The sequence below is a fragment of the Lissotriton helveticus genome, chromosome 1_1, assembly GCF_964261635.1.
Source record: "Lissotriton helveticus chromosome 1_1, aLisHel1.1, whole genome shotgun sequence".
NCBI lineage: Eukaryota > Metazoa > Chordata > Amphibia > Caudata > Salamandridae > Lissotriton > Lissotriton helveticus.
Genome location: NC_136057.1, coordinates 143,788,461 through 143,813,118, shown reverse-complemented (window position 1 = coordinate 143,813,118; position 24,658 = coordinate 143,788,461). Strand labels below are relative to the sequence as shown.

Below are 24,658 nucleotides of genomic sequence, written 5' to 3'. Positions count from 1 at the left end.
AAGTCAGGCCCAAACAAAGTCCAGCGAAGTCCAGAGCGGCCAGACGGTAGAAGTGCAGTGGTGTCTGATCTAAATCTTATCCCAAGACGAATTTAGGGACCTACACCCAGGTAAGCCCTTAATTGCCCTAAGGAAAGTGTTTGGAAGATTCAGGGGACCCTCCCAGGGGAGGGTCCGGACAGGGGGGAGGTTCCTCCCATGTTCTTTGTCCAGTTTATCGCCAGAGCGGGAGCCAACGGCTCACAGGACTGGTTTGAACTGGACTATGCACAGGGACACCAAATGTGCTCCTCATGCAGACTTTCTGGCGCTGGCAAGCGCACTGACCCTGTCTCAATATACTAAATCCTGTCTGGGAGGTGGTCACACCTCCCTGTGACAGGATGCCTATTGTTCTGCCTTCCCCTTCTCAAGCTTGGCTCAGCAGCCGGGGGGGGGCAGAAATGTGTCTCTGGTCGTCAGCAACCATTTTAAGCTGTCCGGGTTAAGAAGGCTGGTACCAGGAACACTGAGAGCCTAATGGAGGGCTCTTCCAGTGCTTGGAATCATACTTCCCACACCATTTATGGTGTGGGGGGATGATTCCACATGTTTGATACCAAATATGATAGGATTTGTTGCAGCCGTTTTCAAGATGGTCATCACGTAATTACGCAGTGCTCCTCTATATAGTATATAGCTGCTTCAGTGACAACCCAGGAGAATGGACTCCGTAGGCTGCGGGGGTGCCCTGCTCATGCAAGGGCACCCTGTCAATTAGAACCAAGCACCCTGCTTTCAGGATTTCAAAGGTCTGCTATGGGGTGACTTATAGGTTTTAAGTGCAGTGGCCCTAGATATAGGAAACCTATAACTTTAGTAAGTGGTGTAAGCACCAACTTACACAAGCTACAATGGCTGGCCTGTAGTTCCATTTTGAAAGGTCTCTCATGGGTGGCATAATACATGCTTTAGCCCACGGGAGACCTCTGGGGTTCCTAAGCCCTGGTACATGGATACCATATACTAGGGATTTATAAGGGTACCCCAGTATCCAATTTGGGGTGTGCCTAAGTACTGAACAAACCAAATTAGGAAGAACGCAGATAGCCTGGGGCCTGATTAGCAGGATCCCAGTCAGACAACTCAAAATACAGCTTAGCACCAGGCAAAAAGCAGGGGTAATCATAGAAGTAAAGTCTACTTTCCTACACCTATGAAATAAATTACAGATCAGCTTGCACAGCAATACTAATTAACTTAGTTTCAGGAAACAACTCAAGACCTGTATGTTCTAAGTTGTTTAGACATAGACGTTTTCTCCTTGTAGTATACATCACTCATGCTGGGATGCCCTCTTTGAGGGCAGCCATACACATTATAAATCCATATATAATATAACATAACAAACCCATCACAACCAGCACCCCTGCATATCTTGCAGACAAGCTCACCATCTCAAACGATTCTCGGCTCACCATCAGTCAGGACATTATCAGACGGCTGAGTAAGAAGAGTAAATAAGAAAAGTCAAGCCATCAGCACGTTTCCATCTATACACTCAGTATCTGGAACAACATCCCCATACACATGAGGACTGTGCCAAAACTGCACCAATTAAGAAAAGTGTTGAAGACTCACCTCTTTCTGATGGACACATCTGCCTGTGGATTCCTCACCTTTTGAATTACTCCTTGAGTAGCATTCCACGGAAACTTTTTTCATAGCTCTCCCACGTCGACGAGGACGTCACAGTGGCACGGCTCAACTCACAAGTTCGCTTGACGTCCTCAGAGCCATAGGAAGACCTCATCGGCGTGCTGATGTCAGTTCCCTTTTTCCTGGACTCTCCATTTCTTAGTAGTTCAACATTGTTACAGTTGTCTGTAATTGTAGCAGTGCAATGGCTGCTCAGAAGAAGTCAGGGTTTAAACCTTGTAGAGAATGTGGGGTCATATGTCCACCATGGACCCCCATGGTATTTATCTTTGGTGCCTGCCATTTGACCACGACGTTGAGGGATGCTCTTCGTGTCGCCGGATGAATCCAAAGGCCCTCAAGGAGAGGGAAGCAAAACTGTTCATGGCCAGACTGCCATGACAGAATACCACCAACGCATCAGAGCCATCAAATGGACCTTCATCCAAAACAAGATCGCCGCCAACTCCAGCAACTGCAAGGAACTCTTCAGCGTCATCCAGGAAGCTCCCAAGCAAAACCACGGACATCACCCCCTCCCAGGACCTCTGCGACAAGCTCAGATCCTATTTACATCTGAAAATCAAGGGCCTCTACAACCATTTCAACAACCTTAATACCTGACACCATTACCGCTGCCCTCTCCTGCAACACCTATGGGCCGACTATCTCTTGCTGGACCCCAGCCACCACCTAGGACACCACTCGACCATGAAAGGCATTCACTCAGGAGCCCCCACAGACCCCTGCCCACCACATATCTATCAGCAGATCCCACGAACCTCAAGAACTACCGACCCATCTCCTTTCTTTCTTTCGCAGCCAAAGTCACAGAGAAGATCGTCAATACCCAGCTAACAACATTCACGGAAGAAAACTCCTTCCTCGACCCCTTCCAATCTAGATTCAGAAGCAACCACAACACTGAGACCGCTCTACTCACCGCCACAGACGACATCTGCATCCTCCTCGACCAAGGACACACTACGGCCCTGATCCTACTCGACCTCTCTGCAGCATTCAACTACGTCTCCCACCGCACACCCACCAACAGACTGCATGATGCCGGCATACAGGGAACCGCCCTCAAATGGACCTGCTCCTTCCTCACCGCAGAACCCAAAGGAGCCACCTATCCTCACGGAACCCAGGGAAATCAACTGCTTAGTACCCCAAGGATCGTCACTCAGCCCCACACTCTTCAACATCTACCTGGCCCCCCTCGCTGGCATCGTCAGACACCACAGACTCTGCATCATATCCTATGCCGATGACACCCAGATAATCCTCTCCCTCACCAAGGACCCCATCATCACCAGATTCAACTTCCAGGAAGCAATGAAGGATGTCGCATCCTGGATAAGCAACTGCTGCCTGAAGCTCAACTCAGAGAAGACAGAAGTCCTTATCCTCGGACTCTCACCCTACGCATGGGACAACACCTGGTGGCCAACCGCCCTCTGCAGCCCTCCCACACCCACGGACCACGCCTGAAACCTCTGCGTTGTACTGGACTCCTCACTGTCCATGACCCGACAGGTCAACGCTATCACCTCCAGCTGCTTCTACATCCTCTGCATCCTCAGAAAGACCTTCAAATGGATCCCCCCGACTCAAGGAAGACTGTCACCCACACACTCATAACCAGCAGACTGTACTACGGAAACACCCTCTATGCTGGGATCAACAAGTCTCTCACCCACAAACTATAGACCATACAGAACGCTGCAGCCAGACTCGTCCTCGGCATTCCTTGACAGGAACACATCACCCAACACCTGCGCAACCTCCACTTACTCCCCGTAGAGAAGAGAGTCTCTTTCAAGATACTCACACATGCCTAAAAATGCCTCCACAACACCAGACCCCAATACCTCATTGAGAGAATCTCCTTCCACGTATCCAAGAGAACCCTCCGATCCGCCAACCTCGCCCTCGCGGAAACCCCGTGCATCAGCAAAGCCAGGACAGGTGGTAGAGCTTTCTCCCACATAGCGGCCAAGATGTGGAACGCACTCCGGATCGACATCAGATTCGCCTGAACATCTTCAGGAAAACACTCAAGACCTGGTTCTTCGACTGAACGGAGCTGCAAACCCTGCCCCCTCCCAGCGCCTTGAGACCCTCACGGGTGAGTAGTGCGCTTCACAATTCCTGATTGAGGGCGAAGAAGCAGAAGAGGGGCCGGAGAAGGACAAGATCGAAGTTAAAGTCACCGACTCTGCACACCTCCAAGTCATCGAGGAAGCATAAGAAGAAGCGGCGTCATGGCTCAAGATGAGGTGTCGACTTCCCCTTCCCCTCAGGTGACTCTGGCTCATTCTCTGACTCCAAGGGACTCTCCGATGCCCAGGGAAGAGACACCTTCATCTCTGACCACTCAGGCTCCGGTGTCTCCGGTGCCACAGCCAGATCCAGCCTTACGACCTCAGGCTGTCCCTGAGCAGGCGGCGGTTCTGGATCTGTACCCACCAATTCCAGCTCCAGGTACGGATCCTTTGCATTTTTTAAATGCGATGTATGGCGTGTTTGCCAGGGCGGCTAACCCATCCGGTGCACCTGGTCCCCCGTGCGACCGCTATCATTCAACATGGGCTTACCACCTCATTGTACCCAGGCTCCTTTTATGCCATTTATGCCAATGACCCCGAATTGGCCTCTACCAATGCCGACGTTCTCGACGCCGATACCATCCCAGGTAGCAAGGATGGATTATTCTCCGGCGCCATAGGGCTCTTGTCCAGCGCCGTCTAAACTTTGTACAGCGCCTCTGACCATCCCTGAAAGGCCTCCATCGACGCTGGCTCCTTAGTCACCAGCGCCGTGTCTGGTGCCACCGACGCTGATACCCAAGATAAGGTCCTGAGAGCTTGGTGGTTCAGGTGTCATGCTCTTTGAAGAAATCTTCTGGCTCTTTTCCGTCCACTCCTAGAGATAGGGATTTAAAAAAGATGGAGCAATCGGCGAAGAAGGTATTTTCATCAGGCAGTATGGCTTTGAAGTTGACAAACGCTATGTGCCTACTGGGTCGCTACATCCATGCATTGATGGATTCGGCTAAAGAAGTGATCCCTAAACTCCCAGAGGATGTCCAGGGCCATTTTGTGGAGGTGCTGTCAGACACTCAAACTGCAGCCCATCATGTTATTCAATCTGGGCTTGCCACAGCTGACTCTGTTGCTAGAGTAATGGGTTCCTCAGTGGGAACTAGGAGGCATTCCTGGATGAGGAGGTCTGGTTTCTCTCCGGATGTTCATGCCACCCTTTTGAATTTACCTTTTTTGCGGATACAAAGTGGACTCAGCGCTACAGCCCTTTAAAGACAGTAGAGCCACTGCTAGATCAGTAGGCCTGCAGTCTCAACCAAGGGGCTTTGATTATCAAAGATTTCGGGGCTTTGGAAAGGCTACTTCCTTTCGTGCCCAGCAGCAGCAACAACAGCCGACAAACCCACTGGATAGAACATACAGAGGAAAAGGTAGTGGTCGCCTGCGAACAGTTGCGGCCAGTATGCCTCGTGGGTGGGGGGGACGTTTTGTGGGAGGGCACGGTGGCAGAGGGGAGAGTCGCAGGGGTAGGGGAGTTGCAGGAGGGTCATAATAATAAAAATAAAAACTTACCTTTAGGCCAGGTCCCTCGTTATCTCTGCTCCTGCTCTTCTGCGTCCAATAGGAACAGGAAGAAGGCAGCCAGGCTCACTCTCCTATACCAATCACAACCTTGCAGTGCAGCGTTATGATTGGCCTGAGCGCCGTGACCCCGCGCTCAGCCAGGGGCTGGAGGGATGGGCATGTTCTCCACACTGGCTGCAATGCAGCCTGCATGGAGAAGGGTAAAGTGCGCATGACTGGTGTGGGCAGCCCGAGAGGGCCGACCAAACATTGTGCACTCAGGAGTAGGATAACCACTCCTCCCCTGAACCGTGCCGTAAGCAGAGCAAACCTGCCCACACGCCCGCCCGCAAAAGAAACATAAAATGGTAATAACTAAAAGTTATTACCATTTTATGTTTTTGCTTCTTGCACTGCGAGAAAGCAGTGGGGCGACGCTTCTCCACCTTAGGGGAGGAGCCACCACTGCCACATACAAATACAAATGCTTTGATTGATTGATTGATTGCCTGCGAGACTCAGCTCCCCAACAAGTCTCCTCCTCCTCCTCTACTGTTCCCCCAACTGGTTCCGCATGGAAGCAGCTCTAGCTCCCCCATCTTAGAGCATGTTGGACCCGTGGGAGGTCAGGTGTCCCATTTTCTAGGAAATCTGTAACATCAGATCTATGGGTTTTGGATCTATAGAAAATGGATAAGCCCTTCCTTTCTCGGAGTTTCCCCCTCCTTTCCCATCTCATCAGGGTTGGTGTTCGGAGGACCATCTGTTGCTTCTGCAGCAGGAGCTCCTAACTTTGCTACAGAAAGGTGTGATAGCGATGGTTCAGGTGCAGGAAAGGGGTCAGGGATGCATTAACCATCCATAACCCAGCTACCTTTACTATTACTGATTTACTTTATGTTTGTCTTTGACCTTGTACATGCTCTTCTGCCTTTTGGCTAGGTTGTCATACATACATTTAGCCCAGCAAGAACTTGAAGTAGGCAGCGTCAGTTATTTGCCGACACTATCGGTCTTCCTACATTTGCTGGACCATCTGTCTTTGTTTGAATCACCTGTTGTATTGGGGTTTTTAATGGTTTGATACAATTGTTCCTTATTAAACTGTTTGTAAAGCCTCAGTGGGACCTTAACTTGGCCTTCTTGACTTTCCTCATGTGTATGCCCTTCATGCCTATGTAGCTGTTCCCTGCATCTCCTAACTCTAAAAATTGCCTTCCTTCTTGAGATCACGTCAGTTCAGTAACATGTCAGCAACTATAAACTGAAGACACTTTCAGTACAATCACTATATACCACCTTCTTTCCAGTCAAATTGGTGCAGAGAATTTAGTCGGTCTTCTTCCCATAAGTTGTGACTCCCTTCCATGTTGAGCAATAGATCACTCTACCAACCTTCTTTGCTCCTCCCTGCCCTTTGAAAGAGAATAGGCTTCATTGAGTGATCCTAAAAAGGCTGTATGTTTTTACATTAACCGTACCAAGGAATATTGAGTGGATGGTTAACTCTTTGTGAGGTTTTCTCGAGCAAATAAGGAGCAGACTGTGCAAAAGAAGACCCTGTTGAGGGAGATAGTCTTCTGCGTCAAGATCTGCTATGGCCTGTCCTTGAAGCAGGTACCAGAAGAACTCAGAGCCTTTCCACCACAGCTGAAGCCACTGCCACTGTACTGCCACCAGTTTCAATGATAGGAGCACTGTAGGCTACTTGTTGTCCTCAGCGCCAAGACACCATTTTGGTATTCGTGCACTTTATAAATATCAATATCATTATCATCATTATCATTATCGGGGTACCCATTCTTGATATCTGCTAGGCTGCAACATGGGCATTGGTGCATGCATTTATGAAGCATTTCTGCCTTGACAGCCAGGCCAAGTGGGAAGGACAATTCACCCACTTATTTCTGTAAGACTTTGAGGTTTATGCCCATTCTACAGAACCTCCACCGTGGTGGTATAGAATATACATCTTAGTATATATTCTAAGGTGAGGAATCTGTGATTAGAAATATTCATCAGAAGAACAAGTTACATACCTTTGGAGACCATCTTTATGGTGGATACTCTTATCTAATCACAGGTTCTTCATTGCCCTCCTACCTCCCCATTCAGTGAGCAGGGGTTGTGCTTACATGCGACTCCGCTCTGTCATGGCTGGAGGTATGGAGTCAGCACAGAGCTGCACAGCACCACCTGTGAGTCCCTTGCTCACTTGGCCACTGGATTCAAGATAGCCTGGCTGATGAGGATTATGAATCCGAAACCGGTCCCAGGATGCTTGTTTCCGGTCCATGGAAGACATGGCTTGGCAGTTCGGGCTGGACTGTTCCCATGAGGCACAGGGTCAAACTGATTTGCATATAGTCATGTCTGAAATGGGGTGGCTGAGTGGGCTAAAGAATGGTGATGGATTAAACCCAGATCAGTTGACTGGGGGTGAGTGTTTGATTTGCTCAAACGCTCCGTCCATCATCCCCTTTTGTATTGCACAGCACCACCTGGCAGCACTTGGGAGCACTGCTTCAAAATTCTCTGGATCCAGTCTGGTGCCTGGAGGATATTCTTAGGTGATGAATCTGTGGTTAGGTAGAGTATCCACCAGAAAGAACTTCACAGGAGGTAAGTGACTTGTTCTTTGAGCAGCAGCATTCGTCCCAATTCACAGTCAAACGAAAGTGTACCAGAATAGGTGAACACTTATGGGATGTTTTTGGGAGATACTGTAAGTGTATGAACGTTATAAACATATCTTAATTGGGGCCATAGCTGGCTCATTAGCGGCTAGGTGGTCCAGGGAGACTAAGGTTGCATGCTAATTTGTTCATATCGGATTTGTTCTGAACTGTGCCAAGACCCTTCTCAGAGTGTCGTACCAGATTCTTAGAATAATAAAAAAATAATTAAAGAGTATTAAAATATCTTTAACAATTCTCAAAATGCTTGTATTTTGGGGGTTGTCTATTGTGGAAAGACCTATTGTGGACAATACCAATACTTACTGTGGGTTTGGGGTCAGGCCAATTCATATAATTGGTTGGCTTCCTTATCAGTCTGTTATCAAAGACATTTTCCAACTCAAATTAAATGTGACAAAAAGGAATAGTCCAAATTTAGTGATTAGATTAATCATTTTCACAAATTCCTCCTATGGCAATTACAATTCGTAATGCGGTTCTACATGTGATGGCGCAGTGCACAAATGATCAAGTGAAACAAAATAAATACATACAGTATACAACACGCAATGAAATAAGCTGGAAAGGAAATGAATCAACCAACAGGATAAATGATTGTGTACACTGAAATCTAAAACCACATAATTACACAAAACTGGTAGTCCCTAGTTTGAATGAACATGTGGTTGGTAACAACTCAATGTTTCAACCCGAAGAATAAGAACTAGGCAGGGCTTCATCTGGACAAATGTAGATACCTGGCGTGGCTTATATGTGTATTTCTCAGAAGAGAAGATATGAGGAATAGATCATTGGTGCAATCACAAAAATATCAGACTGCCAATGGAAGCGGAAAGCAAAGCCCCAATCTTTATGAACCTGTGTCCCGCTTTGAATGCAGGAAAGAATGGGGTATTACCACCCGTGTGAGCCAATTTGGTTTGAATGGAAAGTAGCCTTTGACGTTTGCTGTCCTAGTGTCATTTGCTTAATTTATTCAATATTATCTACCTCATGCTGATCTGCTCTTTTTCTGCTCTCTTGTCCCCTCCCTGCACCCCTTGTATCTTCACTCCTTCTCCTACCTCCACTCTCAAGCTCCACATTGGCTGCCACAATTCACTGTGCCAGTGTCGGATACTTGTGCAGTCTTTGGCGCTACTAGTAGAAACCTGCCATACTGAAAGTATAGAAAATATGGGAGCCATCTTGACAGTACAGGAAGTATGATGAACAATTTTATCATCACCACGTTGCGAGATGCAATGTAGTAGGCATCGTCAGAGTACAGAAAACCAGGTTTTCTTTATTTTTAGCATGACCAGCCAATTGACTTTGCAAATGCCAGCACGTTTTAATAGCATGTAGCACTGGGAAAGCCAGTCACGATAGCCATAAAGCATTAGTAAAGCAAGAGCTATTGGGCTTTGCAAATGTCTGTTAATTTGATGACTGAATAATGCGTTCTTTCTTTCCAGGGGACTCTCCAGGGATCTTAGCCTTCCTATTGGCCACCCTCCTGAACCTGGCAACAGTCCCCGCCCTCAACGTGACAGACTGCTCGCCTCGGCAGTCCATCCAGAAAACCTATGACCTCACTAAGTATCTGGAGCATCAATTGCGCTCGCTAGCCGGCCCCTACGTAAGTACTACCAAGTGTGGTCTTGTGAATCGAAATATCCCACAATTAGGTGCTTCCATTTAGTAGTTGTGATCCTCGTAGGAAAACGTATCTGTCAAAGATAAAAACAAGTGCTTCCAAATGAGGAGGTAAGGAAGGCAGCATAAAAATTAAATAAGGGACGGACAGGCAAGAAAACCGCTGTTCTAACCTCCCTAACATCACCGATCTATAAAAAGGGGGAAGCTAGTCACATTGGCATGCTTCATTTAAGGATGATTTATATCGTCCTAGGATAATCTTGCTATATTGGGCTATACCAAAATTGGGAGCTCTCGAAATTATATGATGGGATCACATCATATTAAATGCAAAATTACTTTTAAAATTGTCTAGAGGCAAACCCAAATTCTACTTTATTCGGAGTGTCTGACAAAGTAAAAAAATCAAATAGCAATTGCTACGTGGTCGTTAACCCTACTTTCAAAAATCAGTGTCAGCAAGATTCAGTCATGTATTGAAGGTGTTAAGGGTCAATGACTCATCAGGACAAGAATAATTTAATTTCCTAGCTTAGAAAATACCTAGGTAGCACTAGGCCTTGATAGGGAGACGTGAAACACACTGCACATCTGATTATTTGCTTGTCCGTCCCTTTCCTATTAAAGGGAAGAGGGAACACAACTGAACACTACCGATGGTAGTCTAACAATTCAGGAAGGATAATAAAACGCATAATGCTTGTGCCAGGAGACATGAGATGATGTCACTTCTCACTAGTGGTGAAAAAATATCCAACATAATGCAGCATGGACACAAACACAAAATGAAAAGTAACTTCTAACTCACCCTGCCTTTAAGGGAAAGAAACTTTAAGGTGGGTGGTAAGAAGCCTCTCCTTGGAATAACACACTATAACTACGGGTCAAATCATACATACAAGTTATAGAAATGTTTACTTCGTCAGGGAAAACGGACCTGTCTTTGACCGGGAAACATCATTTACCACGAAGGCATTACAACTACTAACGTTTACCACGTGACACTTACCACGCAGGGTGCCTTCCACGCAGGGTGCCTTCCACGACGTCTTTACCACGGGCTGGGGGGGAGACGTGGTATTCCTTCAAGTCGTTCTGCGTGGGCTTGGGGGCAGAGGGGGGGGGGCTCGGGGGGGGGGGGCTCGGAGGGGGGCTGGGGGGGGTCTCCCCCCCCAAAAATAACAAGCAGGTTACTTTAAAAAAAAACGAACATAAATTTAAAAGAAAAAGGAAAGAGCCTCCCCCAAAGACGTGCCGTGTACGTCAAAAAAGCAGTCCTTTTTTTATTTTGGTATACGTGTTTTGACGCTTGTTTCAATGGAGGATGGAAGTAAGGGCTCGTAGAGAAAGACGTGCAGGTAAGACGTTTCTAGGCGTAGTAAAATCCTACGTTGTAAATACCAGCGTGGTAAAGCCACTTGCGATGTAAAATTCGCGTGGTAAAGCCATGCGTGGTAATTGAAATCGTGGTATAATCATATATTCTCTTTGACCTGCCAACTTCCTCCGGTCACCCATCTTGTAATGAGAGCAGGCCTGAGTGTTCTTACGTACTGCTTGAAGTGCACTCAATTAGCAACACGGCAGCTCCAGAGCACGTACGTCACAGGTATACTTGATGACGTCACAGGTATGCTTGATGACGTAATCACACGTTCAACATGAGGTGCTTAAAGAGGACTGGCGAACTTTAAGAAGAAACTCAAGAACAGACTTTTAGGCTGAGATGCCGCACCCACAGCGTCAAAATACCTATAAAGATGACTGTGCTGCGCTATACAAATGCTGATTGATTGATTGATAGTGTAGATATGTATCTGTATTCATTCCACCTCATTTAGGATCGATCATTAAAATAATGTTAACGGGGTGGCGATGGACACAGGTATTCGAGAACTCAAAATCAATGTGTAGTTATGAACCAACCAACGACATTCCGTCCACGGGAGCATGCTGTGGCGAACTTTTCTCATCTGAAAGAGTGTGCTAAATTCCTATGCCCTCTGAGTTTAAGTACTGTGAGTCCTGTGCTCGTCAGGTGTCGGGTTCAGACCCACATTCGATTTGTATGTGGTGTTTGGGGGAGCATCTCAACGATGCCTGCGAGTGTGACGCCTGCCAGCGGTTGAAGCCGAAGGTGCTGCAGGAGTGGCACATGGAACTTCTGACGCTGTGGTTGTCGCGCATCTCCAGCTCCTCGCGGCGTTGGTCATCCTCCTGGTCTAGGTGTCATCCCAATGAGTGCCGCTCTTCACCCCGTGGTCAATTGCAGTGGTCCCAGTCTCTGGCTACATCTCATGGGAAGCGGCGGGCATAAGAGATCGAAGTCCCGGCCCTCTCTTGCTCCTTCGACTCACGATGCGGATCGCAGAAACATTTCTGCTCCACCGTCGCTCCTGTGCCTCCAAGCTTTTCCTGGAGCCAGGACGACCTGGAACCAGATGCAGGATTACTGCATGGCTCTCCATCTTGTCTTTGGGCCAACATCTCCCTCTGGAGCGCCTGCAGGCCCCAAGGAGGTCATAGGTGCAGTAACTGCGTCTTTGCCTGCGAGTTCGCCCTTAGTGCACGGTCCTTCGAGGATTCCACTATTGACTTCGGTTGACTCCGACGCAATGTTGGTCGCCCTGCCAGGGCCTATTTCTACGGTGCTGGAAGACTCCAAGCTGGAGTCAGTGCACAACACGACTGTGTGCGGCGTAGGGTCGGTTTCGCCTCAGCTCCTTGCATCTGCGCCGACGTTGACCAACGCCTTTCCTCATTCCCGTACGGAATTCGGTATGGTGCTGGGTCGTTTATGGAGTTTTTTTTGGCGCTGATGGTTTCTGTGGATGTTTCACAGCACCAGTTGGGGGAAGAATGTGACGGTATAGCCCCCTTTGAGCAGCCAATGCATGTGGCTCCTACTATGTTGGATAGCTGAATTGCTAAGCTGAGTGTAGCGAGCAGGCTATATTCAGCGCCTTCTTCCTCTCTTTTATTGCCTCCCGATTTGCCTCGGAAGGCAGTTCTTCTTTGGCAGAAGGATTGAAAAGAGTGGCTGATGTCTTACATCTAACCCTACCTACAATGGAGAAGGCTACGGACCTTGTCATTGAGGTCCTTCATCCTGGCCAGTCGGGGCTGAAGCAGTACTCCCCTTTTCTGCGCCTCTTTCTGATATTTTATTGAGGGCATGGCCAAAAAACGGAGTCAGGTGTACCAGTGAACCGTACTATTGCCCACAAATACTGTCCTGCCCCCGGGACTCTGCTTGCGTTATTCGACAGCGGACACACTGCAGCTTTGTGGTCGAGGCCATTACGGTGTACCCTGAGACGGAGAACCTTCCCCATTCCCCCATGACAAAGAGTCCAGGAAGCTAGATTCTTGCGGAAAATGTGTTTTTTCCTCCTCTAGTGCGGCGTTATGCTCTACCAACATGATTTGCGTCCTCGTACGTTTTCTCCATGCCTTGTGGGACTCCTTGGCAGAACTTTTCCCTTTGTTCTCAAAGGCTAACAAGGGTGAGTTGAACCAGTTGATTTTAGATGGTCGCCAAGCGGTAAAACTGCTCATCAGGTGTGAAATGGAATCCACCAATACTATTGGTCGAGCCATGGCTTCTGTTGTGGCATTGCGCCAGAACACCTGGCCTCAGGCATCCGGATTTTCAGAAGCTGTCCAGTCATCCTTGCTTGGCATGTCATTTGATAGGATTCATCTTTTTGGAGCCCGAGCAGATGCTGCCTTACTTGGGTTTCGGGCTAGATGGGGATGGCCAGACCCTTAGCTTGCCCTCTCCCTTTTCCTCTTGTTATTGCAACCCTGTTTTGTGTGTTTTGTGGCATCAGTTGCCAGATCAGTGTCTCTGCCCTGGTCTTCTGGTGCTGCTGGCTAGCCGCCTGTCATGAGACCCTCCATAAGGTCTTACCCTACTGGCAGGTGGGGTCCTTTGGATTCACCTGTTGTGTGAATCCCTTGTCACACGATTCCCCTCTAGCCTCATGTGATATTCGCCACTTGGGCTTATTGCCCTTTCTTCTGTTCCTTGACCGCGGTGAAGGACTCTTTATCCTGTTTTATTATTGCTTTGGAAACCTTGTTTGTTGGTTTCAGTTTCTTTGGCTGCCTCTTATCTCCCCTTGAGGTTCTATCACGTCTCAATGGTATGCAGTTGTTGCTCTACACTCCTTTGGGGTTGTTTCCTTCTACTCATTGATTTTTAAATTGGTAAAGTGTTTTCTTAATTAGGTTTTTTCCGTAATACCTCAGGCTAAACGTTGCACTTCGATTGATAGTTTTTTCCCTGTTGGCTGTTTCCACCTTGTGAATTTGGTTGTGCACACCAGTATTGCGCTATGCCACCTCTCTTGGCTAGAGGTAGGATTGGTGATTTTTGGGGAGACTTGTTGTCCCTAAGCTTTGGGATTCACTGGTTCTGCTTTGTGCCTCTGGTGGTACAGGCACCCCTAAGCCAGGGGTTCAAATTCCTCTGATGTTTGGAAATTAACAGCATACCCCAGGTATTTGACCATCCTCACCGCTGCAGATGCTCAGCAGGGTCGCCCATATCACTGCCATCACTTTCTCCATGTGCCGTGACCGGGACGGGTCCAGGACTTAGATCCCCAGGCAGCTTCACGGCTGTTCGCCGCCACCCATGTCATCAGCAGCGCCAGGAGGCATGTTAAAGATTGGCGCGGGACGTGCCCGGGCAAAGCCCAGGCCAAGGGCGGGCCCATCAGTGACAGGAAGTGGCAGGGCAGACCCACCCCACTTTCAAGTCATCAGTTGCATTGAGGTGAGTGCTTTCAAAGGCTTCATTTCTTGGCTCACCCTGGCGGCTACGTACCGGCCATAAGCACACTATGGGGAAGTGCGTTGGGTCAGCAACTGCACACCCTGTTACTAGCAGCATCAACAGCATGCTTGAAAGGGTGGTTAACATTGTGTCAGGGGAAATTGAACTCACTGAACTCCGCCTGTCCTTGGGCAATGAGGGTCCAATGATTAACTTACATGTCAGAGGGGACCCATCTGATCCTGACCCTGCATTTGAATTGGGCCCTGAAATCGCACTGGACTACCCACAGCTCCATATCCTCAGCACTACTAATACCCTACACGTCATCGCAAGCTCGACTGGCCGCAACATACCTGAGCCCCAATCCACCACTGACACTGGTGGATTGGGGCCATTTCGCGGAGATTTGCGTAACGCGATTCCGCAAATTCCGCCAATCCCTAGTTTGAATGTCATAAGATCGTAGTTCCAATCCCCAAGTCTGGCCGATCCTCGGGGGGCTTATCAATTTGAATAAACACCACCGCTGACAGCAGCATTAAGACCCTATGCTCTAAAAGCAATAATTTCGCCTCAGAATGTGATGCCAAGAATTTGTTACCCTCTACTGATAATCTAAGATTGATTTGGCAGGGGTATTAACAACACCAAACTGTTCCAGACATTAGCTAAGGCCAACTTGCACCTTATTAACTCCTGCCTATCAGCCCTTGATCTGTACCCAGAGGCAGTTTATGATTTTATCAAACTTTGTTCGGTAATTAAATCTTTATTATCAAAGCCTATCTCCTCTGTGCAACGTGGACCCAGATGGTTTGACCATGAGTACTCTCTGGGCAATAGACAGTTGCGCAAGGCACTATAAACTAGTCCAAGGTGTGTATCAGATGTGAAATTGGCAAGGCAGAGGTACAAGTTAGCGACCATCAAAAGGATAGGGGAAATATTAAAAGACCGTTGGGAAGCACTTGCCAAAGCCGCGAGTATAAAAAAGGGGAATACCTTTTGAGCAGCTGTTAAGGACTTGAGGACAACGGGGCAGTTATTAACTCCCATAAGCTGCACCATAACAAGTGAGGCATGGTAAAATCATTTTCAAAGATCTACACTGCCCTTGTACAAAAAGTAGATCATTTTAAGCACAGGACTCTAACCAGATAACACTGCGTGAGGTTGAGGAAGCCCTGGGCTCAGATGGGCTACTTATTGACCTCATTAAACACAAGCCAGACTTCTGGGCGCCCCTTCCTTTAAACGTTTTTAACAATTTAAAGCATGCTCCGTTACCCAGCACATGGTCAACAAGCATTATTGTCCCCATTTTTTAAAAAGGGTGATCGCTCCCAAACCAACTGCTACAGGCCTATTTCCCTAATAGATAATACTTTAAAAATCCCAGGCAAAGTCCTATATAATAAGATCTTAGACTGGGCTGAGGACAGTGGCATTTTAGAGTCTTGCCAATTGGGTTTTAGGTGCAAAGTAAGCACTAATGAACAATACCTAAACCTCAAAATAATCATCGGTAAATATACCATATACCATATATGGTACCCCCCAGCATTGCAAAGTACAACGTTGCAAAGTACAGCATTGCAAAGTACAACGTGGCAGGCACCACGCGGTGCTTGTCACGTTGTGTTTTGTAATGCATAACATGTATCTTTCAGCACTGCCCGCCGCAATGCTAAAGATACAGGATGCTAATACCCCCAACGGGACCCCCGCCCTTTTGGCGGGCGGCGACGGGCGGACAAAGTCCGCCCCTCATCCTAATGAGCCCCATGGCGTTTTGCAGGAGCAAGTTCTCAAAGCTTCCAATTCTATTTTTAGCCTCCCACGGCCCAAGAGAATAAGTGCCATTTTAGCCATTTAATTTTTTTAAATCCCAGTGCATACCAACAGCCACCTATGGTGCAGAGGTTTTAAACAAGAAGAAAATAGATTCTGTAGGAAATTATTAGGCGCACCAATCTCCAACGCCCAGTATGTTTGCCATAAAGAATTCAATTTAAAATACAAAGGGGATTTTATAAGGGCTCGTCTCGCCCTATTCTGGCTTTCCATATGGAAAAATCCGGCAGCATCTCTTACAAGAGAGATCATAGGTGATTGTATTGGTTGTTAGAAAGGGCAGGACATTCCGTGGCTGTCCGGAGTGAATCGGAGCCTATGCAGTGTTAATTTAGGAAGGCTCTTTTTAAGCCCAAGCAGAGCTGAGACCATACACAAAAACGTTCTCAGGAACGCACTTTACACACTCTATGGCAAGGAAAGGATAGAGAGGGAATCTAAGAAATCCTCTGTTCTCAATTTTATGACCATCGCACATGTTGCGCATCCCCTGGCCAGCTACCTTACTCTGCACATGAGTCACTGGGAGAGGGGCCTTCTTTTCCGCTTAAGGGCAAGTACTGTAAAATGTTTTCTGTGTTTCCCTCATGGTCACAAGGCAAATCATGACTCCTTACCCTGCCCGTGTGATGGAGCGGCCAAACCATTTTACATTTTTTATTCTTCTGAAAGTTTTATATAAAATATGCTAATTGGTTTTTAATCCTGTTTAAAAAAAATATATGCCCATCAGCCTGGCAGATACTTACAGGAGGACACTCACATTGGCAGACGAAGAGTTAGTTTTCCGCGTCGGCACTTTCTTGAGAATCGTCGTGCAGGCCCGCAATATGATGTGCAACCCTTGAAACATTTCTTTCTATTTATGTATGAGCTTTTATTCTAACATATGTGCTTTAAATATTGTGTACGTATGCCCAATGTCAGTGAACTTTTACCGTGATTATGTACTTGCGCTGTTTAAACTGTCATGTCTGATGTGCTTTTATGGATATGGCCTTATCCGAATAAAGTATTGTTTAAACATTTTTGAGTTAAGCAAAATTAGGCACAAAGTTCCCCGGAAAGGCTGAGATGGATGAGTGTGAAAGTGTATAGGGAAACCAAGAGGGGAAGGGAAGGTGGGGGGAAACCCCTCTTGGGAACTAGAACCCTCACACACCCAGCAAGCTAGGTGTCATGCTTCATCATATGGGTCCTGCTCCTCGTCGGGCTGGCGCTGCAATGTCCGACGGGCACCCGCGAAGGGGCTCTTTAGCGGAGATCTTTTGTTCCTGCCATATGGTGCATGCGTGTGAGAGGGCAAAAAGGTGTAGTCGTGAGAAGGTGGTGATAATAAAAAAGGTTGGTCAATCCACAAGGAGTTTTATTAGCGTGGCTGACCCCCTTGATTAAAATGGTGAGAGGGGAGATAGAACGCTTTGGTAGTTTCAGGCAGGACTATCTACAACCCTCTGGTGTGGTCGACATGTTTCATGCTAAACTAGCAATTCTTCAGGACCATGGTGACTAGTACTACACAGTGAAATATAGAGTTTATATACAACCTTAACTTGGTTGGTCTGTGGAGCAGGCCAATTGGTCCTGCTTCGAATAATGCGACCCTGGGATGATCCCTAAGGTGCCCCGCAGTCTGCTCCTGTGGGACCTGCACAGGGGAGTCAGGGACCCCAACGGTGTGCGGTCTCCGCCGTGGGGGTAGGTGTTGCCCCAGGGTCGCATTATTCGAAGCAGGACCAATTGGCCTGCTCCACAGACCAACCAGATGAATGGACATGCTCGAGGTTGGGCTACTAAGATCCCGAAGACCTTCTTGGAAGGAAGCCAACAAGCCTTTGCACCTGCAAGTTGACGAGGTGCACAGGGATTTGGTTATTGCAACCCCCACGAGGGATACTGGCCTCAATCTTGGTGATAAGGCTGGGCAGGCTTCAGGAGCTGTGGAAAACCACCACCTGTGTTGCAGAACCTTATGGAGTCCGTAGGAGCTCAGTATCAGCAGACCAGTCGACTTAGTTGCGGTGCCTGCGAATGCAGGGGAGTGACTCCTTCACTCCAAGGGATATTTTCATGTGGCTTTGATGCTTCACAGGCCTTGGAAGGTTCCTGTATGATGCACAGGTACAGATGATGCAGCAGACGGCAAGGGAGACAAAGTCAGGCCCAAATGAAGTCCAGGGAAGTATAAAGCGGCCCAAAGGTAGAAGTGCAGTGGTGTCTAATCTGAATCTTATCCCATGACGAATCTAGGGACCTACATCCAGGTTAGCCCTAATTACCCTAGGGAAAGTGTTGGGAAGATTCAGGGGACCCTCCTAGGGGAGGGTCTGGACAGGGGGGAGGTTACTCCCATGTCCTATGTCCAGTTTTCTGCCAGAACAGGAGCCAACGGCTCCCAGGACTGGGTTGAACTGGACTATGCACAGGGACACCAAATGTGCTCCTCATGCAGACTTTCTGCCGCTGGCAAGCGCACCCACCCTGTCCCAATACACTAAATCTTGTCTGGGAAGTGGTAACACCTCCCAATGAAAGGATGCCTATTGTTCTGCCTTCCCCTGCTCTAGCTTGGCTCAGCAGCAGAAGGCAGAAATGTGTCTCTGGTTGTCAGCAACCATTTTATGCTGTCCGGGTTAAGAAGGCTGGATAACAGGAACACTGAGAGCCTAATGGAGGGCTCTTCCAGTGCTTGGAATCATGCCTCCCACACCATTTACGGTGTGGGGGATGATTTCACATGTTTGATACCAAATATGATAGGATTTGTTGCAGCCGTTTTCGAGATGTTCACTGATTTGAAGTCAAATCTTCGGTGATGACTTCAAGTCCATCAGGCAGGTAATTAGACAAGTGATTGAGTTCCAATTGGAACACGCATTGGCAGAAGGACAAGTGCTTTGATGCTAGTCAACAGCACTATAACATTCCTCCTCCCCCCAGGCCACTATTCACCAGGCACACTTTGCCAGAGTTTTCCATTCAAAACACTGCTTGCACCATCTGTTTGCAAGCAAGTCCGCGGCTCAGCCCCCCTCTGTCTCAGCTCCCTGGATACAGGTGCACTGGGCATCGCAACAACAACAAAATGCTCACATTTGTCAGGTAGAGGGGTAATAATGAATAAACTGTGACGACATCGATATCGCTTAATCTCTGAGCACCTAAAAACAAAACAAGCATTTGCAATGTAATAGGTCTTGCATTAGGAAAGTTTGAGCTATTGGTAGGGTAAATGACATTTTTTTAATAGCTTTGTCATTTACAACTCCAATAGTTATAACTTTCGCAAATGTGACACCTATAGCATTTGTAATGCAACATGTGTTGTATTTACGTGACTTAGATGTATTGATATTACAAATAACAATGGCTTTTAATTTTTTTAAATAGTTAATACTTAAATTAAAGTTATTTTAATTTATAATGGCAATAGCTTAAACTTTTGTAAATAACTTTTTGTGAAGATTATGTTTAGTGTATTTTATTGTGACGAAAATCCAAGAACAGAAGTGAAATATTAACATCTCTTTGTGACATTTGTAATAAAACTTGAAACCTTGAGAGAACATATTTGAACCAGTTGTTGTTGAATGGTTGCACAGATTGATGCTGTGGTAGTGCATAGTGATGTTGTGGAGTCCCTAAGTGATTCTGTGGTGGTGCTGAGTGATGCTGTGGTGATGCGATAGATAGAGTGAGTGTGATAGATAGAGTGAGGGCGATAGATAGAGGGAGGGCGATCAATAGCTAGAGGGAGGGCAGTAGAGTGTGGGTGATAGATAGAGTGAGGGTGAAAGATAGATAGATAGATAGATAGATAGATAGATAGATAGATAGATAGTGTAATTATGTGGCGTGTAATTATGTGTCACTGAGTGGTATTTGGAGTGTATGTTGCGTTGAGCGCAGTGTAAATATGTAGGATATAATTATGTGGCACTGAGTGGTATTTGGAGTGTATGTTGCATTGAGTGCAGTGTAATTATGTGGCGTGTAATTATGTGGCACTGAGTGGTTTGTGTTGCATTAAATGCAGTGTAATTATGTGGTGTGTAATTATATGGCACTGAGTGGTATTTGGAGTGTATGATGCATTGAGTGCAGTGTAATTATGTGGCGTGTAATTATGTGGCACTGAGTGGTATTTGGAGAGTATGTTGCATTGAGTGCAGTGTAATTATGTGGCGTGTAATTATGTGGCACTGAGTGGTATTTGGAGTGTATGTTGCATTGAGTGCAGTGTAATTATGTAGCATATAATTATGTGGCACTGAGTGGTATTGTCTGGAGTGTATGTTGTATTCAGTAGAGTGTAATTATGTGGCGTGTAATTATGTGGCACTGAGTGGTATTTGGAGTGTATGTTGCATTGAGTGCAGTGTAATTATGTAGCATATAATTATGTGGCACTGAGTGGTATTGTCTGGAGTGTATGTTGTATTCAGTAGAGTGTAATTATGTGGCACTGAGTGGTATTGTTTGGAGTGTATGTTGCATTTAGTGCAGTGTAATTATGTAGCATATAATTATGTGGCACTGAGTGGTATTGTGTGGAGTGTGTGTTGCATTCAGTAGAGTGTAATTATGTGGCGTGTAATTATGTGGCACTGAGTGATATTTGGAGTGTATGTTGCATTGAGTGGAGTGTAATTATGTGGCACTGAGTGGTATTTGGAGTGTATGTTGCATTGAGTGCAGTGTCATTATGTGGTGTGTAACTATGTGGCACTGAGTGGTATTTGGAGTGTATGTTGCATTGAGTGCAGTGTAATTATGTGGCGTGTAATTATGTGGCACTGAGTGGTATTTGGAGTGTATGTTGCATTGAGTGTAGTGTAATAATGTGGCGTGTAAATATGTGGCACTGAATGGTATTTGGAGTGTATGTTGCCTTGATCGCAGTGTAAATATGTAGCATATAATTATGTGGCACTGAGTGGTATTTGGAGTGCATATTGCATTGAATGCAGGTAAATTGTAGTGGTTGCGGTGATACTGACGGGGGTGGTGTGCGCATAACTCTTGGGCTCGCATCAGCGACCCATTTGTATTGTTGGCACAGCTCGCTATTCACAGAAAATGTGACTTCCCTTTTAGAAATGAGAGGCATTCGCCCACAAGGAGAGACGTGTTCTGGGAAGACTAAGGCGAGAGGGCGCAGGGGGAGGGTGGCATGGATAAGAACAATACAGATCGAGTAAACGTGGAACTGGAAAGAGGAAGAGTTTTGAGAGAAGGACGAGTGAAAAAAAAAAACGGATCACTGGGAAGAGAAGTAACAGGAGGGTGACAGCGAATGAGAGGAAAAGAAGGCGCAAGACTGAAAAAGATAGAATAGGAAAAAGAGGATAGTCGAATAGAATGAAACTGTGGAGAAAATATATAAACAGTGAAAAAAGGTTAAAAGAATGGGAGAGAAAAGCAGTAGAGAAAATGAAGTAAGCAGCAAAGAAACTATAAGAAAATAAAACGCGGAGGTAAGGAGAATGAGGAAGATAAACTGAGGAGCGAAAGTAAAGAAAACAGGAGAAAGGCGAGAGAGGGGAGAGTACGAGAGAAGATAAATAAGAGTCAGAGGCCAACAACAAGAATACATCAGAGAACAAGCGATGCGACTCTGTACTGGGGGATGGGGAGGGCCCTTAAAGGAGGGGGCGGAGAGGAGCCTGTGAGACCGTGCGGCGTAGATCAAAGGAAGGGTGGGAGGGACATTGGCGAGCGAGGGGTGACGGGGTGTGCAGCCTGGTGAGCTGTAGTGGCAGCAGAAGCAGAGCGCGGCGTGCGCACAAAGTGTCTGGTAACCAATGGCAGCTGTGCACAATGCGCGTGGTTGTGCTCACATGCACTGTACCCGATGCGATTGCTACAATAGTTAATTGCGGATGCGTTAACAATTGATGTGTGCACTGATGGCTGGTGGTGTGTGTGCCTGTAAAAATTGTGCACTGATGGCTGGTGGTGTGTGTGCCTGGTGGAAGTGTGCACTGCCGGCTGGTGGTGTGTGTGCCTGGTGGAAGCGTGCACTGACAGCTGGTGGTGTGTGTGCCTGGTGAAAGTGTGCACTGCCGGCTAGTGGTGTGTGTGTGTGCCTGGTGAAAGCGTGCACTGACGGCTGGTGGTGTGTGTGTGTGCCTGGTGAAAGTGTGCACTGACAGCTGGTGGTGTGTGTGTGCCAGGTGAAAGCGTGCACTGATGTCTGGTGGTGTGTGCCTGGTGGAAACGTGTACTGACGGCTGGTGGTGTTTGTGCCCGGTGAAAGCGTGCACTGACGGTGGTGGTGTTTGTGCCCGGTGAAAGTGTGCACTGACGGTGTTGTGTGTGTGTGGTTGTGTGTGTGGTTGTGTGTGTATGGTTCTGTGTGTGTGTGAGTGGTTGTGTGTGTAGTTGTGTGTGTTGTGTTTGTGGTTGTGTGTGTTGTGTTTGTAGTTGTGTGTGTGGTTGTGTGGTTGTGTGTGTGGTGGTTGTGGTAGTGTGTGGTTGTGTGTGTGGTTGTGGTTGTGTGGTTGTGTGTGGTTGAGTGTGTGTGGTTGTTTGTGTCTGGTTGTGTGTGTGGTTGTGTGTGTGGTTGTGTGTGTGTTTGTGTGTGGTTGTGATTGTGTGTATGGTTCTGCGTGTGTCTGGTTGTGTGTGTTGTGTTTGTGGTTGTGTGTGTGGGTGTGGGTGTGTGGTTTGGTGTGGTTGTGGATGGTTGTGTGTGTGTGTGTGGTTTTGTATGTGTGTGTGTGGTTGTGTGTGTACAAGCCACATCTTTCACACTGAGCTCTGTATCTAAAGGTCATGCAATTTGTACATGCGATTTTGAAAGTGTCATATCTCCGCGGGCACCACCCACTTTTTTTTAGATACCTGCTTACAAGACGACACATATCTTCTTTACAAAGTGAAGGAGGCCCTCCCTTTGTAGGGAAAAACAATATAATTCTGTTTGTTTTAGGTGAGTGAAGCAAATGCACGATTAGTTAACAACAAACAGGGCGCCCAAAGGAACATGCAATAATTAAGGCCAAGAGACTGTCTCTAAGTTAACACCCGCAATAACCTCCGAGAAAGGGACTTGTCTAGAACAAGGAGAAGTTGAAATGAGGACCAATATTTAGCCGCCAATCCCTCACTAGGAAATGAAATGTGGACCATTCGCCTCTATTGCATAATTACAGCTTGTACTCTATCTGCAGGCAGGAAAACGAAGAGCAGCCTTGGTCTACAATAGCTAAATAAATGGAGGAGTTGTGGCCAGCCCTTAATCTGGGGTATGGCTGCTCTGTCCACTATGTGTAACTGGTCTGCAAGGCCGTGCTATCACAAAGGTACTTTATGCAATTTTATAATCAAAAGAAGCTTCGCCAACTTCATGATAGTAGCTGCTTGAAACAAAATTACAAATCCTGCCGAAAGCACACGTTATTATAGGAAAGAACCGTGAAACATCAGTTGTGTAGTAAAATGTGCCCGCAGGCTATGTTTTGTGACCCTCACGGTCGTGAAGAGGGAACCTTCGCATACTTTTGTAGGCGGGTTTATAATCTTGCCAACCAGCAGGCTCCTGCACCATAAACAAAATATTATTTTCACAACTTTATTTCTAATCCCCGAGGAGCGAGACCTGTGTGCTATTCAAAGCGAGAAATTCAAATTATGGGGCTGTTTCTTAGAGGCTTCATTGCTCTCTGCCAGTGTGTAATTATTCTATGTCGTATCTGAAACAAACCTATTTTTACCAGGTAATTTTAATTAATGTAGTGTGCTCGTGTGTATGACCCAGCAGTTTGTGCGCATTTAGAAATAAATAAATAAAAATCTCTTTTCATTTAATTTTCCTGTTCTTGGCTGTTATCTTAACAGCGCATTCTTTCTTTTTCCGTTGCAAAAAATGTTGACAACTCCATCTTTTTTCTTGGTTTAAACCTTTTTATTTTTCTCGGGGAAAAAAACACTCTGCTTTCTCTTTGAGATCTGAAGAGGGCAAGGGAATACAAACACTACAATATGCAGAATAAAAAAGAAATATGTTGCAACAAAACCCCTTTTGAAGATAATATTAGTAGCTATATGAACCAATAAATGGATTTCATTGCCTGCACGTCCCACTGAGGCCAATAGGATGGCTGCCTAAATCTGCCTGTTCTGCTTCCCAATGAGGAGGAGGTGGATAACTGGAGAACCTGCGGGTCAGCAAAATAACTCAGAAATGCACAAGAGGCCGCTTCCTGCAGTGCCGAGCCTTTTTAAACCTGATAGACTGAGGAGCAAGGACTGAATAATCTCGGCGCGACTCAACAGCCTGTGATTCTGGGCAAATCACTCAATCTCCCCGTGCCTACAAAAAATGAATGCATCCTTCTGTAATGTAACAGGTGCTCGTGTGAAGCGCTCAGATACCTTCGGGCCGA

At 46.8% G+C, this 24,658-nt stretch overlaps 1 protein-coding gene across 7 annotated transcripts in view; it reads left to right on the top strand.

Annotated features, from left to right (window-relative positions):
- Positions 1–24,658, top strand: part of CLCF1 (cardiotrophin like cytokine factor 1) — a 1,651,704-nt gene that overhangs the window by 1,244,502 nt on the left and 382,544 nt on the right. For all 7 annotated transcript variants that reach the window (XM_078658627.1, XM_078658384.1, XM_078658468.1 and 4 more), the window contains one exon: positions 9,445–9,608. In XM_078658627.1, the coding sequence (XP_078514753.1) occupies positions 9,445–9,608 (164 nt within the window). The remainder of the gene's footprint in view (positions 1–9,444; positions 9,609–24,658) is intronic.